At 38.6% G+C, this 18,778-nt stretch overlaps 1 protein-coding gene across 1 annotated transcript in view; it reads left to right on the top strand.

Moving 5' to 3' along the window:
* LOC110167568 (LIM and calponin homology domains-containing protein 1-like) overlaps positions 1 to 18,778 on the top strand; it is a 34,488-nt gene that overhangs the window by 2,103 nt on the left and 13,607 nt on the right. Inside the window, exons 2-12 of the mRNA XM_055158620.1 lie at positions 8,638 to 8,708; positions 8,804 to 8,873; positions 8,967 to 9,073; positions 9,810 to 9,840; positions 9,916 to 10,026; positions 10,537 to 10,664; positions 11,414 to 11,484; positions 13,677 to 13,869; positions 14,539 to 14,751; positions 15,639 to 15,941; positions 17,087 to 17,353. Coding sequence (XP_055014595.1) covers positions 8,638 to 8,708; positions 8,804 to 8,873; positions 8,967 to 9,073; positions 9,810 to 9,840; positions 9,916 to 10,026; positions 10,537 to 10,664; positions 11,414 to 11,484; positions 13,677 to 13,869; positions 14,539 to 14,751; positions 15,639 to 15,941; positions 17,087 to 17,353 — 1,565 coding nt within the window. The remainder of the gene's footprint in view (positions 1 to 8,637; positions 8,709 to 8,803; positions 8,874 to 8,966; positions 9,074 to 9,809; positions 9,841 to 9,915; positions 10,027 to 10,536; positions 10,665 to 11,413; positions 11,485 to 13,676; positions 13,870 to 14,538; positions 14,752 to 15,638; positions 15,942 to 17,086; positions 17,354 to 18,778) is intronic.

Raw genomic sequence — 18,778 nt, 5'->3', positions numbered from 1 at the left:
CATGTTCCCCAATGTTACAAAGAAAAAGTACTCATGACAAATATTGAACCCCCCAAAGTTTTTGTTACATCTGTCAATTACTAAACAATAAATTGATTTAGTAATTATTGTGACATGTCTCATTTCACTATACAATAATATTAAGAACTGCTTTTATGAGTCATTGAATCATTGGCAGATTTTTCCAGATGATTTTATACTTCCGTGGTGACACAAATACTTGTACAAATTTGTGATCAAGTGACTGCTAATACGACACATGGAGGTTAAATTTGTCAGTCTTAATCTGTGCTTTGTGTGTTCCCAGTACAGCTCTTGTTTTGTTGCCTGTTTGCCTCCTAAGTTATTTTCAGGCCGGACAGAAGGACTCTAGGCCTATTTCTAGTAGTGTATTTTTACACTTCACAGGTGGCAATGATTCAGGACTATTGGTTTATTCTTTGTGTAACGTTACTGTCTGGGTTGGAGTATGCAAACGAGACGAAACAATATAGTGGTGAGATATGCATGCCAGGCCCCCCGTCTTTCATTGGACACACCCAGGTATGGTGACACTTGTCTCCATGGGAACATAACATGGCTCAGGTGTCACTTTCCAAAGGCAGAGACGTTTCCAGCTATAAGTCAAGTACGACAAGGGACATCAAGCTGAAGGTTTAGCCACATTTCAACCATCGCATAGTTAAGGTAATAATTACAGTAAGTTTAAGATACACTTTATTGTCCCTGTAGGGAAATTTATCCTCTGCATTTGACCCAATGTACAATCAGTTTTTGTAAGAAGGCAACCTAAAAAGCAGTGGCATTCTTGTTTCTGTTTGGATAATTGGCTTGAGAATCATAATGTAAAACATACACACAAACCCTTTAAACATTACAAACTATTTATCAGCAAAATCAATCTATGAAATCTGAACTGAGGGAACAGATTGGTCATGTTTATGCAATATTCAACAAAAAAACTGCATAACTTTAAAGGTGCAATATGTAACTTTTCTGTTCGAGAGTCCATCATGGAGATGTTACGGCTTTGCCTGGAAAGTTCCACAGTATAGCATTAAACATGTAGCCTGATTCATTAGCCAGTTTCACTTTGTTTCACTTAGTAGAAACCGTTTGAACTTGCAGTGTTAGAATTTGTTCGCTCGACGGTAGGCGGGTACCAATCGCTGCTATTTGGTCGTGGCATATGTGATGCGGTTCTAACAGGGCTAACTGGTATATTAAGCTTTTCCCAAATCTCGTAGGAAGAAGGGCAATAACGTCTTTCCCCTTGATGAAATTCACCAAACATTCTCTTTATTCTGGCTTTAAATCCTCGAGCTCGAGAATCTTTGACAACACTGAATATATGGCTCTTCGCTGATGCCCTCTTGGCTGGTGCCTGAACTTGCACTTCCGGGGTTTTTGCGAAATTTTGATTCTTGACCTAGTTGCTGGAGAAATGAAATTGAGCAGAAGCACTAGGTGGCGCCAGCCTGGCTATTAAACATGTCCATCTAGCATTTATTTACTTATAGATTTAATTGCTTGATGTAATTATTAAAAATATGTATTCTTACTCTTAGCAGGGTCGCCTCTCCACAGATCTGACATGTAACTTAGCCATGGAGATCAATACATACAATGGTATACTGTGAACAGTCCAGGCAAGGTACAGTATTAGCATTTTGGTGGAGACAAGCAGATGGCAGACCTTTCATCAGAAAAGTTACATAGCTTTTAAAAAGAAACAGAAACAGCCCTGCTTCAAGTACTATTCACAGATAGACTAGAGCAGTAGGCTAGAATATGTCACCACTTGACCTGACAGTACATTGGCACAAATCAGACCTCTTTTATCTGTTTATAGTCAGATCAACTGGATTAAACCACGTCGGCACTGGCACCGACCATCCAGAGTGCTTTAAACCCTGTTGGATGTGACACTGAGCAGGTTCAGTAACACACCACATTGACGCTAACACAGGTTGACTTCCTCTGTCAGAATACATGTGAATCTAGGTTTGGGACATACAGGGAGAATACATGTGACAGTAAGTACGGGGAGCAGATGTCGCGGCTGTCCGGGGCAGATTAACTTGGGTCGTGGTGCGCAGACGGCCAGCTGTGAGGGCATGACATGGCTGCAGTGAGAGCCTGGATGGATGGATTTAGTTTACCATGCATGAGAGAAGAATGTGGAAGAATGATGACACAGACGAACCACTACCGATGCTGCTAGGACACATGCTGCCTCAGGGATTTGAGTGTTTTGTAAAGGAGCTACAGATAGAGTCAGGCCAGCAGGAATAGGAGTTTTCATTGTAGAGTAGGGTTTGTCTTGTAGAGTAACGGGATGAGACAAAAGACACAAGTTGACTAAACCAGCGATTCCGTGCTGTGGCCTTATAGCACATATAGTAAACTAGGCCGGTCACAATAAATACTATATCAACTTATCTTTCAATATATGACAGAAGGAACAATACTTTTTTACCTTGGGTACATTTTTCTTTATATTAGTGGCAAGTTTTTGCTCATTTTTAGATACTATGATGAGATTTAAGATGTCAAGGTTTGAATTATGAAATTCTATGACTCATTATAGATACAAACTATCTACTTAACTGTTGCATTCTGTCAATTCTTTTCTACAAATTTTATACTTTTAGAATAGTGTTTTGGTCATAATTCTGTTTTACAGTTTGGTTTCAGTATTATCATCTATTGTCTAAATTTACTTAAGCAATATCTCGCAAAATTATATCAGGCCCATTCTCAATCCACTGTGCCACTGTGTTTCCTTTTCAATACTTCTTATCTTTGTGCGATTAAAACAGAGTACTTCAGTATGTCCGTATCCAGTGTCGCATCCCATCACTCTCTAATTACTTTAATCCAGATTAATCTTCCTTCAGACACTACACATTACATCTGGATTAGGACGTTAACCCCTTTGTCTCACTATTGCTCTCATTCATTCTTTATTATATCTACTACACAACATGATTTGATCTTTTATATAAGTGAACATAAGAATTTGATTACCATAGCCTTTTAGATGTTATAACATTCTTTAGCCCTGGTTTTCCATCCCTGCCCCAGACTGTTGTGCATATACGTCTATAGGGATACTGGCCAGAGTAGGTCATACATCACACCACTGCTAATGCATTTGCCAGTTGGCCTTAATAGCATCAAGACTCAATATAGAACACACATTTTGATTTGATTATTAGATTAACAACAGCACTTTATATCTCCATGGAAACCCCATCCCCCATTCTTTGTATAGCTTCCCAACTATTGTCCAACTAAGAAAACACCCCATGCTTGACAATACTGCTTGTAAATCACCTCGTTTTGCTATGTTATTTTTACAGTTGTCTTGAAGCTAGTTTGGCCTGCTTGTGTCGCACGCCCCACACGCACTGCCTTCGACCTCAGGGTTTGACTAGAATCTAACTGGAGGCTGCCGCTGCCATTCACCCGTGCACTGTGAGCTCAGAAAGAGAGAGAGAGGGGCTCGGATTACCCAGGCTGGCGCTGAAATCACCCCACAGCTATTGGGCCTTTTGTGGCAGACAGGAATGCTCACTTCACAACTGCACTAGAATCTCAAATTTTACACACAAAGATTTCTGCATATTTTAATTATAGCAATTCAGTTAATTAACAGTTCAAACTAACTTCAATATAACTTCAATTTTAAATTGTTTGCAGTGGTCCCAAGTTATTCCTCACTGACCTTATGCATTCCAATTATTTAAAATGAATGAGTTTATAAGCACTTTTCACAACTTTCAGAGACTAGAACGAAGTTTTGCCTTCACAATAATGATAATAACAACTAACATGCTAACAATGCACTTCTGTTTATCAGACTATACAATGCTTTCATAATTACATGCAGACCTCAAGAGCTACATATACAGTATATCTATACATTAACAAAGTTAATCGGGTACAGGGCCTTTAAGTGCAATGAGCTGCTATAAAATACAATAATATTCAGACATGGATCTCAGTGCAGTTTAACAGGATGTTTGGTCAGAGGGACTGAAGATTCTGTGTCAGGGCAGTTTGAAGAGAGTAATAGCCCTCAGGACTAAAGTGTCCCTTCTCTCTGTCCTGCAACATCACAGCCAGTGTCCAGGCAGTGGAGCCTGGTTATGCAATATATTTATATAGGCATATGTTTTCTAATCCAAGCCCAAGGGGTCCAGACTAGTCTAGTTTAGATCTATGCAGTATTCACAAACAGCAGGTAGTGAGGAGATAATTCAGATGAAGATGGGAATATTGAGTACCGGTATATTCTCTATAATAATAATTTTTTAAAAGATATGAAAATACCTAAAATGTTTAGTGTTGGTATAGTAGTGTAATACAAAAGTGTGTAATGTAATATTTGTGCACTTGTGTGTGTAAAGTTAGTGTAAGTTCATTTTTATGTGACTTTAAAAGTATAATCTCTCCTAAAATACTGTGAAATTCCTATTTATCTCTTTTAAAAAAAATCTTAACTGTACTTAAATTGGAAAAACAATGTAGTCCACATCGTAACTTGTATTTCTATTATCTTCAAAAATAAGTCTTCCAGGCCCTAGCATGCTGTCCATTTCCTGTCTACACAAAAGCTCTAACAAAAGCGCTCTGCTTGGTTTCAATACAGTGCTCTCCTTGGTGCGTAAATAATGCATACTAACAGCTAACAGTGTAAATGTTTCAGAGCAAACTTTCATGAACATCACAGACTCCGAGCACAGACAGTCCACCTCTCCTGTGCATCTGTGAGGGAAGGAGCACAGCAATGAAAGACAAGAAAAAGCAACAGAATGCCAATGGGAAACATCTGGACACGACTTATGTAACAAAAAACAATAGAATGTTCTCGTAGCTGTTGATGTATTGGGGGTTATTTCCTTGTGCATGTTGGATACAGTTTAATTGGGGGAGGAAGGTGTACTCATGGATGAAAACTATACCACACAATTTTTAATGTATGCTTAAGCTGACTGTTTGTAGCCATTTTTTCCTCATTCTCAGTACCATATATGGATTTGGCCATGCCTCATATGAACAGAACCTACAGATTTCACTCAGAGGCTGCACTATGGTCAATGGTCACATTTATATACTGCTTTTCTATAGACTCGGCACTCACTTTGCAAGGCTCTTTACATCAAGGAACCACTCGCCCATTCACACACATGCATAGACCAGTATACACATGCACTGGGGGCGATTGGTTAAGTGTCTTGGTCAAGGACACAATGGCAGCATTCACCTGTGGGAGCTGGAATCACACTGCCAACCTGTGGGTCAGTGGATCTGACCCCTCAACCAATAATATTTTAAGTCGAGAGCGGGATTCGAACTGCCAACCACTAGCTCTGGTTAGTGATGGAATGCAGGTGCTAGGGTTTAGACAATGGGGATTCAAATCAGAGGAAGCACTGAAATTGACAACTCAAATGGGAAAGTCACATGAGGCTCATTCTGCTTTTTGATTGGACAATTGTCTTGAAAACCACCAAAAAGTCAAATTATAATAACAACTGTAAGGCTGGTGTATTTCATTTATCATTAAGCGCTGTATTTGTTTTGAACATGCCCACACAGAGAGGTCATGTCATATTATGTAATTTTTAAATCGAAGTCTTACATACTGTCCCTTTAAATCTATAATGGGATTTTGCTGTAAGCATTTAGTACAAGCTTTTACTTAAACCATGTTATTATTCCCCCTGGGTAAATTCATTATCAGAACTTCCTATCCAAGTGGGGTCCGAATAGTTCCGGTGACATTCCAGCACAGCAGAGGAATCCAGGCCCTTGTCTGGATTTGGCTCACAGCTTTGGCTCATGTTGTTGGTAACCTGAGCCAAGAAAATGTTTTTGGATGTGTTAACAAGTTGGTTTGTTTGTTGGTCAGTTGGTAATTGTGAACTTTTTATAGTCCACACATGGTCACACTATAAAAATGGTCAAAGCCTATTATTTTGAATACAAATTTCATTAAGAGCATATTATGAATATATTATTATATCTTCTGATCTATGTTATAATATACTTTCAAGTCACATATGCTTAACACACCAATCCTACATATTTAGGATTCTCCTAAACTGAAAATACTCCACCTTGAGATGTCTGTGTTAAAACAGGAAGTTCTCCTCTTTGTTTTGAAACTTCATACACCTTCACTAGAATAATTTTGATAATTTCAGCTCTGGAATTGCCCATCTTTATTGAACTAAATGTAAAAGGTAGCTGTTAACTTGAAAACCACTGGTTCATAATATCACAAGGTCCAACAGAACATTTTGAGCTTTAGAGTTGTAGACAGACTAATAATAGAGGATTACTCAAATGTGTGTATTAAACAAAACACATCTCCATGTGTGTTTTTGAGGAGGTAATAGCATTCTAACATGTCTTAAGCTCACAAGAGTCAATTTTGTGTAATATTAAATTATTTACCAATTTATTATAATTGTATTTCACTATATAAGGTTTAATCAACTATAGGAATTATAGGAATGAGTATTGCCCACTTAGCTATTTATACAAGTAGTTCAGGTACAACAGTAAGGACGTTTCTTTTATTCACTTCACTCAGATCAACAATACCTAAAGGAAGTACTAAGACAACATATGCTGTATATTTTTGACACCTAATAATATAATTTGACTTGTAAGAAATGAGCCAGTTAATATAAATGCTTGAACATACTCTTCAAATAGCGTTTATACTGTTTGGTCCCGCTCCTTCCCAGACGGTACAGTCATGCTGTGGCCCCAGGGTGGGCTGTTAGATCAGTATAGTGTTCCCCAACTTCACAGTTTTGCTCCACAGTAATCTGCATTAATCTGGATTAATGGTCCAAGGAGCCTGGCCTTTCTATTCAACAGTGCAGTTACACAACACCCCCAAAAGCATGTTTGTGTGTGGGCTGGTAGCACGCTGTCAGGTCTGCTCCCTGCTTCTCTGCTTCTCTCCTCCTCCTCCAAACACAGCAGAGCACATCAGAGAATTGAGGTTATCATAGTGGCTTTCTGCAGCATGTCTTTAAACCAGGCGTGTGTGTGTGGGTGCTGAGGGGAAAATGGAATGAGGGCACAGGGTGTATCATTGGACTGGCTTCTCTCTAATTTGGTTTGTACCAGAGGAGACGGGGGAAGGGTATGGCTGGGCAGCTTCACAGTCCTCTTTTTGGGACTGGGGCACAATCCAGAAAGAGATGTCCACTGTTATGGATATTAAGATCTATTCTATTACAGCTTTATACAATACATTTGAGGTGTCAAAAAAGCAACAGATACTACTTGATACTGGAACTAGTAAGAGAGTAGATACTCATTTGAACACATAAAATTGACATTTCCTCAATAGTTTTAGAATGGTTTTGATCTGTATCAGCTGGAATACATGATAATTTTTAACAAATGTCCAAATGTCTCTCATAGTGTGAAAAAAATGACCTTCTATTTTGTAAAATACTGTTTTAATCGTCATCATGGTGTAGATGTTGCCTTTTATTGAGTATGTAAGTCTTTTTTTTTTTTTTTTGAGAGAGAGAGTTTGAAATTCTATTACAATGTGAACATTTGATCTGCTATTAAGTTTGGAGATATATTGATTTTTCAGTACAAAACATTCTGTAGACTGTCCAAAATTGCTCATCTGGTTAAAATTTAGCATAATGATTCTTTTGAGTGTACAAAATAATGCCAAAATCTATTTACAACCTTGCTATTTGTCACCTTGTCTGGGACACTATGTTATTACTAGGAAGGACACAGAGTTGGACACATCTCTGATTAGCTTCACAAAATTACTACTGTCTGAAATAAGCATCAACATATGACAGTGAAATGAAGAAAATCATTGTTGTGACTCAAAATCTGAAGCATTTGAGAGTAAACACGGGGGAAATTGCTAACACAGGATTGCTTTCAGATTGTATGGATTACAGGGGCACATATTGTCCTCTGAACTGCAACCACGTGTAACGCTGCTAATAATCTAAGGATTTCTTCTGGAAAACTACTGTATTTATTTTAATTTTAACCCAAACATGAATTTTCTGATCTGTTACAATATTGTTTCCCCAAGAAAATCTTACCTGGAGTTGTATTTTGTTTGATTTATACATATTTAACACACGACCCTTGCACATTTAAGATGAGTTTTTCAGTCAAGCAGAAAACACTTGGTTCCACCTTGTGATGTCAGGTGATAATACAGGAAGTGCTCCAATTGTTTGAATTATTTAACACCTAGAATCACCTGTCATTACTTAACAAAAGGTAAAAGGTCGCTCTTAACTTAAGATCTACCATTTTATGACTATTAATAATAAAGGGTTACTCAAATATATGTAAATGAAACAAAACACAACTCCGGGTGTATTTTTGATGAGTTAATAACATTCTAACATGGCTTAAAGCTCACAAGAATCACTTTTGTGTAATATAGGACCTTTTACTCTTTACATTGTTCTGGGTAATTTTTTACATTGTTCTGGGTAATTTTTTATGATGCAAAAGTTTGTAATACCCCTTTTTTGTTCACCCACTTCAATAATCTGATTTGAGAACACTTTTTTTCTTTAATTTTAAGCACTATTTCTTGTGTCCTCTCCACAGGCCGTCACAGGCAAAAGCTTCGGCGACAAGGACTTCCGCAGTGCGCTGGAGAACGGCATCCTGTTATGCGAGTAAGCCCGTTACATCACCTCCATTTTGGTTTTGATCTTTGCCCCCACATACATAAACACCTCAGGACTCATTCGCCTCCCCTTTCCCCACTCAGGCTTCTCAGTGCAATCAAGCCAGGGCTGGTCAAGAAGATCAACAGACTGCCCACCCCTATCGCAGGCCTGGTAAGTGGACTCTCGGCTGGTGGGATATCCGGAGCAGACGTTTTGTCAAAGTGATAAAATTGTGGCTCTGCCCCCCCCCGCTGGTTTGTGTAGGACAACTTGTCAGTCTTCCTGCGCGGCTGTGAGGAGCTGGGATTGAAGGGAGCGCAACTGTTTGACCCGGGGGACCTCCAGGACACTTCCATAAGAGCCAACCTCAAGTACACTAGATTTTGTTGTTTGTAATTATTGCTTAGCTCTTACTATATATTACAGATTTTTTTAATCGTGGTAGTAAAAACACTAAAGTTCTGTTTAAAATCTGCTATAGGTATGTTGACAAGAATAACAAGAATAGTTTATCTGAGAATGTGTTTGGCCAAAGCCTGCTTTTTTTTATTTTTTTTTTTTTTATTATTTAGCTAAAATTCTCCAAAATATGCATTCAAGGATTGAATTTGTATAGAATCTTCCTAATAGAAATGTTTTTACTAGACTTAGACTTATTGATCCACAAGGGAAATTATTTGGACACAGTAGCTCACACAGCACAATAAAATATAATAACAAAAAATATGGTTAATGATAAAAATTCAAAATAAGCAAATACTAACAATAGTAATGGACTGGTGTCAAATAAGGCGTAATTATATGTACATACTGTATCTGAAGAACATTTGATTACTATTTTTTTGCACAGAATCAGTTTGAATTGTTGTATTTGCAAACAGCAAAGACTACAGTTATATAAGGAACATGCTTTCCTTAGAATATGCCCTCTTAATCTTGTTATGTCAGAAACCTGCTAATACTGTAGTTCAGACTCCTACACAAATGCTCTGAAAACACAAATCTAATCCAAATACTTCGAAATATTGAAACCACTTGTTCTTTTTCTTAAATCGTCCACTAGTTTGTAAAGTTTTCCTGTCTAACTCTTGTCTTTTCTTTCATCAGGGATTCAGACTGCAACCGCAAACTGAAAAACGTATGCCTGTTATTCCTTCTTTTTTATCCATTACTTATTATCACTATTGCATACTCAAGAGTGCTTGTGTCTTAGGTGCTGAACACAGTCTTCTGGCTCGGGAAGGCTGCCAGCGGCTGTGCTTCCTACAGTGGGCCCACACTAAACCTCAAAGAGTTTGAAGGACTGCTGGCTCAGATGAAGCTGGTGAGTGAACACACGGAGCAGGGAGAGGGAGATACAGAGGACACGGAGGAGGAGGAGGAGGAGGAGGGGAGTGCAGCGGGGGAGGGAATGGCTCAACTTCCTGTTTTTGTCAGGATGTCCAAGAGAAGCTGACAGGTGTAAACACAGACCACAGAGATAGTGGTTTGGTGGTCATGTCATGATTAGGCTCAGAGGAGGGGGTCCAGACAAACAAAGGGAACAGGATACAGTCTTTTTTTAAAGACTTTTACAACTACCACTAGTGTGTGAATATAACTGATGGAAATGGCATCTTGACTTAAAATTTTCCATTTTTACCTCAAGTGATTTTAAATTCAAAATGGCTCTGAAATCAAATATTATATATGGACCAAATACATGGCTTAGTGAACACTCAGTAGTTACAGTACAGCTAGCTTCATTGAACCAGCAACCAATGCATTAGGGAGGTACAATTTGTTTTTATCTACTCATCAACTTGTTGTCTAACACATGTTGTGCTGTTTTCAGGAGAGTGAAGAATCGGGGGAGAGTTCACAGAAGCGCAGCGTCAGGGACAGTGGTTATGACTGCTGGGACTCAGAGAGGAGCGAGTCCCTGTCTCCTCCACGGCACACACGAGACAACTCCCTGGACAGGTCACTGGTCTAAAGGAATCTGTTTGTTGTTTCTGTTTGTTATGTTAGACTCTACTGTGCAGCAAGTATAACCGGTGCAAGTGTAGGAGACCTTGTAACTGTTTAATACAACACACTGGGCAGTCAGTCAGATAGTTCATAATCTGAGAGCTGTTAGATCATCCAGAATTATGGAAAAACAGCATTTCTATTTGAAGCTGAATTTTTGTCATTGACACAGAGGTTGGCGGCAAGCATGAGTGTTGCAGCTCTTAGGTCTCTCCTTCTGTGTTTTGTTTGATCAGTTAAAAAAATTATAGTAATAAAATAGTTGTTTGGTTCCTTTATTCAATGTCAATAAATCGATCAGTCAAGAAGGTTTCAGACACCTAAATGCTAAATCCTAGTTTTGTTTACGTACAAATCACCATTTTATGCTTCATTCACTAAAATATTTGTTTAGATTTTAACTTCTTAACATTGGAAACTAAGATCGGGAAAGTCACAATCGTTGGGTTAATACCTATTTTCTTAGAGTCTTTCATTTTTTTTTACATTATAGCAATATAGTGGCACGTAGCATTTTAAATTATTATTATAAAAGACAGAATATATCTCATGTTAGCATCATATTGAAATAGTGAAATATGTTCTTGATGAAAAATGCATATAATATCTGATCATTTTCACAGACATTTTTCATTTACTGTATTGACTGTTACATAATGCTTCTGTTTTTTTTAATCTTAGTTTTGATTCTGTTTGAACAGCCTGGACTCATTTGGCTCGCGCTCACAGCACAGCCCTTCTCCTGATGTGGTGAACCGTGGCAACAGCGATGGTGAGTCACAATAAATAACGCAGGGTGGGCAAATATAAAACATCAGTGCCCCTCGCCCCACTTGTATTCATCTCTGCATCCTCTTAGCAACATTCCACCTTGTTGCTCCCTGTATTGCGGAGTTTCAGATGACATCACCATTCTATAGGCTGATATTCTTTTATACAGATAAGGGGCAGGTCAGATTAATATTGTTACTTTAAAGGGCCCATATTACACTATTTTTTGATTTATGTTTCAATCTTGTTTCCTCATTAGAAACAGACATGGAGTTGTGTTTTGTTTCATTCAACACACAAATCCTGTATATTTAGGCTGAGTTCTCTCAAATAGAAAACACTTTGTTCCTTTTTGTGATGCCTTGTGGTAGTACAGGAAGTGCTCCACTGTGCTTTTAAACTCCTTACACTAGAATCATTTGGATGATTTTAGTCCTGGAAATACCGATCTCTACTGAACAAAAGGTAAAAGGTAGCTGCTAACTACTGCTTCATGACATCACAAAGTGGAACAGAGCATTTTGAACTTTGGAGATGTAAATAGCCTAATAAACTGGAATTACGCAAACGTGTGTGAATGAAACAAAGCATAATTCCAGGTATGTTTTTTGAGAAGGTAACAGCATTATGACATGGCTTAAAGCTCATAAGAATCGATTTTGAGTAATATAGGACCTTTAAATCGATTTTTGTTCTGTTACAGTGAACTCTTGGGTGTAGTCATCAAAAGAAATGACCAGGTTCAACATTTAGGTTTTGACCTTTTGAATATTTCAGGACAAATTACAAACTGAGACAACATCACATTCTAAAATCTGAACAGCACCCATAAGTTGTAAATTACTCAAAAATGTCAACAGTTTCGCTTAACCAGAAAGGTAAAACCACTCATCCATAAATAGTCTGACAGCATGCACAGTTTTTACCCTTGGCATGTTGTGGTCATTTAGGTCAACAGCTGAAGGTCCTATGTCATAGATCGAGCAGAGCCAGATGCATTAACAGCTGTTGGGTCTAAGTTGCAATCACTAGAGGTTCTCTCAACATCCTACTCGACCATTGACGCCAACAGCACGCCTCTTTTGTGCGCGTGAGAAAGGAGACGACAGACTGTGTTATATGTGCGCAAACAGTTGTCAAGAAAAAAAACACACTACCCCAAAGACAGGAATAGATTCATTGCCTGCATTCCCTGAAGGTCGCCATAGAGAAAGCACAGTGTAGCAGCCAGTGAGGGTGGACAGCAGAGAGTTGATCCAGCGCTGTCTGCAGGCCAGTTCTCAGGATAGATTTACGGCTCCATAATAGCGGGTGCTTTTGTATTTGCATAGTTGGCTACATCCAGAGTCAGTGGTGGCAGCAGTCGGGATGACCACAATAGAAATATTATTTATATACTCTGGTTTAAGTCCATGTAGGTCAAGCATGTATTTTTATTATCCTGACCTAATTTCAACCCCCCCCAACCCTAACCCCAACAATAACATAACTAAACCGTTTGTTTTATTTTCAAATGACAAGTGAACCACTTTAACCCCATTGCATTACATTGGTATGAAAATGTAAGATTCCCTATTGTCTTTCCTGAAATGTTAACAAAAAGCACACCTGCTATGTGCAGTATACTTTTAAGTGGGAAAAAAATATATTTATGTAGTTCAGAGGATGTCAATAGTCAGTGATATAAAAACTTGTACTGCAGAAGTAACCTTTAACCTTTCCACAGATAAATTACTGAGGAAAATACTGTACAAGGTTTAATTTATTAGTTTGTAATTACCTGACTGACATATAATGTGGTTTCAACAAATGTTTGACAAATGTAAAATTTTGTAACATTCTTTTACCAAGCTGTTGACGTATCATAGAGATCAATTAAATGACCACACTTTTTAATTTGAGAATGCTTTTGGATTGTTTGGTGCAGTTTTATCATTCCTATTCTCAACCAATGCTTTTTTTATAGTACTGTACAGTTTTCTATGCATTTCTTACTCCAGAATACTATCTTTTTAATCCTCCTGTCTGGCCTTTCTGTAAACATGTTTTTGTCAGAAGAGGTTAAACGCTTGAGGCTATCCTTTCTCCACAGCAGTAATTATAAATAACGACCTGACAGGCGTAGTTACCCCAGACCAATTACAACACCTCTAAACTTTGACATGTTTTCTTACCTGTTTTCTCTTCTCCCAGGCGACTCTGAGGCGGACGCTGCAGGCAAGAGACCTGACGTGCGGAAAGACGACATGCTAGCTCGCCGCACCGCCAGCAGTGAGGCCCGGAGCTCCGTCCCATTCAACCAATTCCTCCCAAACCGCGCTAACGCCACCACCTATGTCCCAGGACCCAGGAGAAAGCATCACACAGAGGAGGGCGAGCAACGCAGGTAAAACATCACAAGGTTAAGTGTATGGGTTGTGTTCATGACATTTTTAATATTTCAGATGGAGGGCAGGGGCCTATTCACTTTTTTGAAACATGGCATAATTGTTTTTTTTTCCCCATTATACTGTATTTCATTATTTTTAAAGAACCAAACACAGTTCACTTCATTGTTAAACCACCACCATGATAATCAAAACAGTGAATATGTCAAATGAATTGCATAAACAATTTTCCTTTCTCTAAATAAGCAACAAAATTGTATGACTGATACAATAAAAAAATAAAAATAAATTGATACAACAGCTTGTATGACCAAATTTAGTATTACGATATATATATTTCAACATTTTACGGATTCCATAAACTTGTCACATTTATTTCATGGCTTTAAGTTCTGTCAACTGACAAGCCTGTTTCATGATGTGGACTGACACAGTAATTACAGAGATATTTTTACGTTGAAACATATACATTTGACCGCAATTTCTACCAAAGTATTCAGACCTGCCCTCCAGCTCATTTCTACTTATATGAGCAGTTTTGCGTGTTTTGATGTCACCTGAACCCAACCGATTATCTAGTCCAGTTTTAATTATAACCAACAACATAAACATTGAAACGGTAAGAAATTGTAATGCTACCCTGATATGTTTGCCACAACTTTTCCCAGTCAAACTAATCTAGAGCAAGAGAAAAAACCCGGAGGTCACTTCAGAAACCCCAAGTGTGTCACGTGGGCGCCAGATAACAGTTTTAACCAAAGAGAGAAGCCCATTTTGGAGGATGATGAAGCAGAGACGCAGGAGGCGATGGAGCAGAAGAAGATACAGAAATTGCAAAAAGCAGGCATTAAAGTGTTACCCGCTGCTGTACGATATAACAGGTTAGACAGGACTGGCATGGTACTGAGCTGTGGGTTGAAACTAAAATGCTGATGCTGTGGAAGGTTGTTTGAATATGTGTTGCGCTTTGCTGCTTTTGATTACGATTCTTGATATTTTTGCTTGTGGAAGTTTTGGTTGATAAATTGAAGATATAAGTATAAAATCTGATCTAAACTCATGTCTAATTGCATTAACTTGTGGCATTGCTTCGATGAAGATGACATTGTATGGCTGTTATTGATGATGGATGGTATGATTGATGGTTGCCTTATAATGGACAGGTTGGAGCTTCTATTCTGAATCTGGCCAGTGCGTATTATTTTTATGTCCTTGAGCAACACGCTTCACTGAGTTTGAAGCATGAAAGTGGTGTGTGAGTGATTGGCGCAGATTGGCTTACACATCTCTGGTCCCAGGGCAGTTGTTATTATGGAAGTTTCCTACAAACCTCACTGTTGAATTGTCCTATTTTTATTGTACATTATACATTTCCTCCCTTTAGAATTATTGCCTTGAATATGCGTTTTTTTCTCGTATAAAGATAAAATAAATAAATTTTGCTAAAAGATAGAGCGTATAATTCTAAACTATTTGATGAAAACATAATTATCTTAATTTCTGCTCAGGCAACCCATTCTTATTAACAACCTTGTTTAGTGAAATAACCACTCTGCTTTGCTTGTGATGTTGTTTGTAAATTTTGACCGTGTTGGGACTGCTGTGTAAAATAATCCCGATTGAAGACTCACAGATGAACACTGGAATGCACACTAATCCCCTAATAATCCTTATTTACGAGAGCCAAGCCTGCTCTGTGCACGTCACCCTCTCTACCGCCGTACAAACGCTCAAACACCACAATCCAACCAGTCACCTCTGACCCCAGCCCAGCTGCGAAAGAGGAACCGGAAGTGAGGTCTCCATCCCCTAACATCATCCTGCGCAGGGACAATGAGTTCTTGAGGACCCAGAAGGCAGCCTGGGACTCCTCTTCGGACAATGAGGAGGTGGAGACGCAGAAGATGCCCGATGTGCGTAAGGACGATTTGGCTTCGAGGAGGGCTGCACGTGGCCCTGCCCCTAAAGTCCAGCAGTTTGTCCCTCCTCCTGTCTGTAGTAACAAGGACCTGGAGCGCTGGGAGGGCATCCGGCGTGCATCACAGCAGACTCTGCAAGAGAGGGAGAACAGGTTAGAGTTCTGCATGCAGCTTCTTTCAATTTGGTTTTCCTGTCCTTTTTTCCCTTTTCTATTGCTTGATCCATTCAAAATGACTGAAATAGTAAAACATATATAATTAACATTTTCAGTGACTTACTTTATGTAGTTAAAATATATGTGAAAATATTGGCCAATCAGCTCTTATATTCAAGTGACCAGATCAGTAGACGTGCGATGCAATGCCACCCTCATGCAACTGAATACAAGTGGGCACAATCCAATAAGTGCATATAAATATTTGAGCAAGTTCCTGGGTAATTCTTTATACTGTTACTATACTAAATATTTAAACATGTCATAGCATACTATTCATGGCATGTCCCTGCTAAGCTACCGTACATGTGATCACAAAATATTTAAATTGAATCAGGGGTAAAATTTATGCAGATATATTACTACTTAAGTAACTTTTTGAATCTGATTTCTGATTTTAAGGTCCACAAGATTTATTCCTGTGAGCGTTAGACCAATTTATGATATATTGTTACCTCATCAGAAACATACCCGGAGTTGTGTTGTGTTTTGTTTGAGTATCCCTTTATTATTAGTCTGTCTACATCTCCAAAGCTCAAAAGTCTCTGTTCTTATTTCTTGTATTACCATATGACATCACAGGGTAGAACAGAGTTTTTTGACTTGAGAGAAGAACTCTGTCTAAATATGCAGGGTTTGTTTATTAAACTTGTGTGAATGAAACAAAACACAATTCCAGGAACATTTTTGATGAGGCAACAACATTATAACAAATGAAAAATACTATGATGTTTAAATTTTAACCTGTTCCTTGAGAATATATCATAAAAATTATAAAACGTAAATCATAATGCAAGGAAAAATGCAAGAAAGATCAATTTATTTTCACTTTTGTAACAATACTTTAAAGTAATATTACTCAAGTAAAGTAACTCTTTACTACCCACCACACGTTGTATTACAGCATGATCTTTTTTTCTCTAATATAGTTCAGTTCTACACTTTTAACACACACCTAAAAGTCTTTCCTCTTTCCCTATGTCTCCGATTACCTTCCTATCTTCTTTGCTCCTTTGTTGTGGTCACCCCTAACACACTGCGTGCTCTGTGATGTCACTGCACCCCCCTGTCTGATTGGCCAGTGACAAGGAAATGATCCCTGACATCATTACCCGCAGAGAAAACCCTTTTCTAAAGCCAGCCCCTCGCACTGATCAAGAGGAGAGTGAGGAAGATGAAGAGGAGGAAGCAGTGAAGACTGTGCCAAATAAACAGAAGGACGACCTGGCATTAAGGCGGTCTCAGAGTAGGCCTCTCCCACACAGGGACGGACCAATGAGCTTTGCCTCTGCGCCCATGAGTCAAGCCGATATGCAGAAGTGGGAGAGGCTCAAGATGTCCGACCCCAGGTGCCCCATATATCATACAAAATATAATTATATTACACAGTATTTTTGGAAGAGTGTGTGCTGTGGAAACCTATGAGTGGTGTGTCTATACTTATCATGTGTGTTCCTCCATCTTAAAGCTGCACTATGAAACTTTTCTGATGGAGGATCTGCTAAATGCTGGTCTCTATGTAGATGCTATTGCATTGCCTGGAATGTTCCACGGTATGGCATTTAAGGGGCACATACTGTATTACCACTGTTGTCAGTACTATAAATATCTTGCGTTTTTACAAGTGGGTCACCTCTCCACAGATCTGACTTCTAACTGGTAGTGCTCCTGTTAGTCTCCTTGGGGATAGTTATATTTAAGGCCACATTACTGTGGAATATTCCAGTGAAAACAACGACAGCTTCCACAAGCAGTTACCGGCCAATCCTCTAAAACAGTTAGGTAGTGCTGCTTTAAATACTACCATAAACCTATGTGATATTCTTATGTGACAAATGGTGTCAACTTTGACCCTTATGGCTAAAAGCTGTGAGAAAAAGGATTTAATGTACATGTTGAGTGGACCACACCAGCTTAAGGATTATGAAACTTAGCTTTCTTATTCCGCCTCATAGACTGTATATTGACTGATATGTACCATGTCAGGTCAGGAATGTGTGGTATTTTCATCTTTTAATCACCCCTGACTGTGACATAAGTGATTGCAGTACATGTGCAAACAAATTACTAATACTTACCTATTTGTATTAAATCACTCAATCTTAGACTCATTTTAATTAGTACCATTTTGCAGTAGAAATGGCCTAATGACTATGGGGGACACTGTAGTCTCCTCTCTTAAGGGAAACACTGGTAAATAATTGTATCTTTCACATATTTTTAAGTAAGATTACATTTCTTTTATGACTTTATGATAATACAAGAATCAATAAGTATATTTGGATAACGCAAAATGGACTCTTGTTGGTGGATGACATAACAGTTTTATTTGGGAAGCACTGATGCTAGTAGTAGAAGTATTATCAGTACATTCCAAAACATACATCAGTTCCAGTTTTACAGATCATTCCTTTTATCTACATCTTACATTCCCACTTTATGCTTTTTGTCATTACTGTTTTCCTCAGTCTTCTCAAGCCTGCATTGAAACAGATGAGGGAACTGGCCTGTCTGTATTCAACTCTGTATGTGAGGTTACTGTGGGCTGTTGGCACTGCTCAGCCTTTGTGTTTCCCTCAGTGCTCATGTCATGACATAGGATAAAGAGGGTTTTGTGCTCTCAAAGGAGTTACTAAGCATTTAGAATAGAGAAGTGTCTGACGCCTGAGTGTGGATGAAAATGTATGAGTCCATAACTACATGCTTTGTCCTCTTTTGTCCAGTCATCTTGTCCAACTCAGTCCTCTTTGTCTCTTTCCTTTCCACCCTGTCTG

This window comes from Boleophthalmus pectinirostris, unplaced genomic scaffold (assembly GCF_026225935.1).
Source record: "Boleophthalmus pectinirostris isolate CB_2022bp ecotype Guang Dong unplaced genomic scaffold, ASM2622593v1 HiC_scaffold_22, whole genome shotgun sequence".
Lineage (NCBI taxonomy): Eukaryota > Metazoa > Chordata > Actinopteri > Gobiiformes > Gobiidae > Boleophthalmus > Boleophthalmus pectinirostris.
Note: the sequence above shows the minus strand (reverse complement) of the source record. Positions and strands in the feature narration are given on the sequence as shown.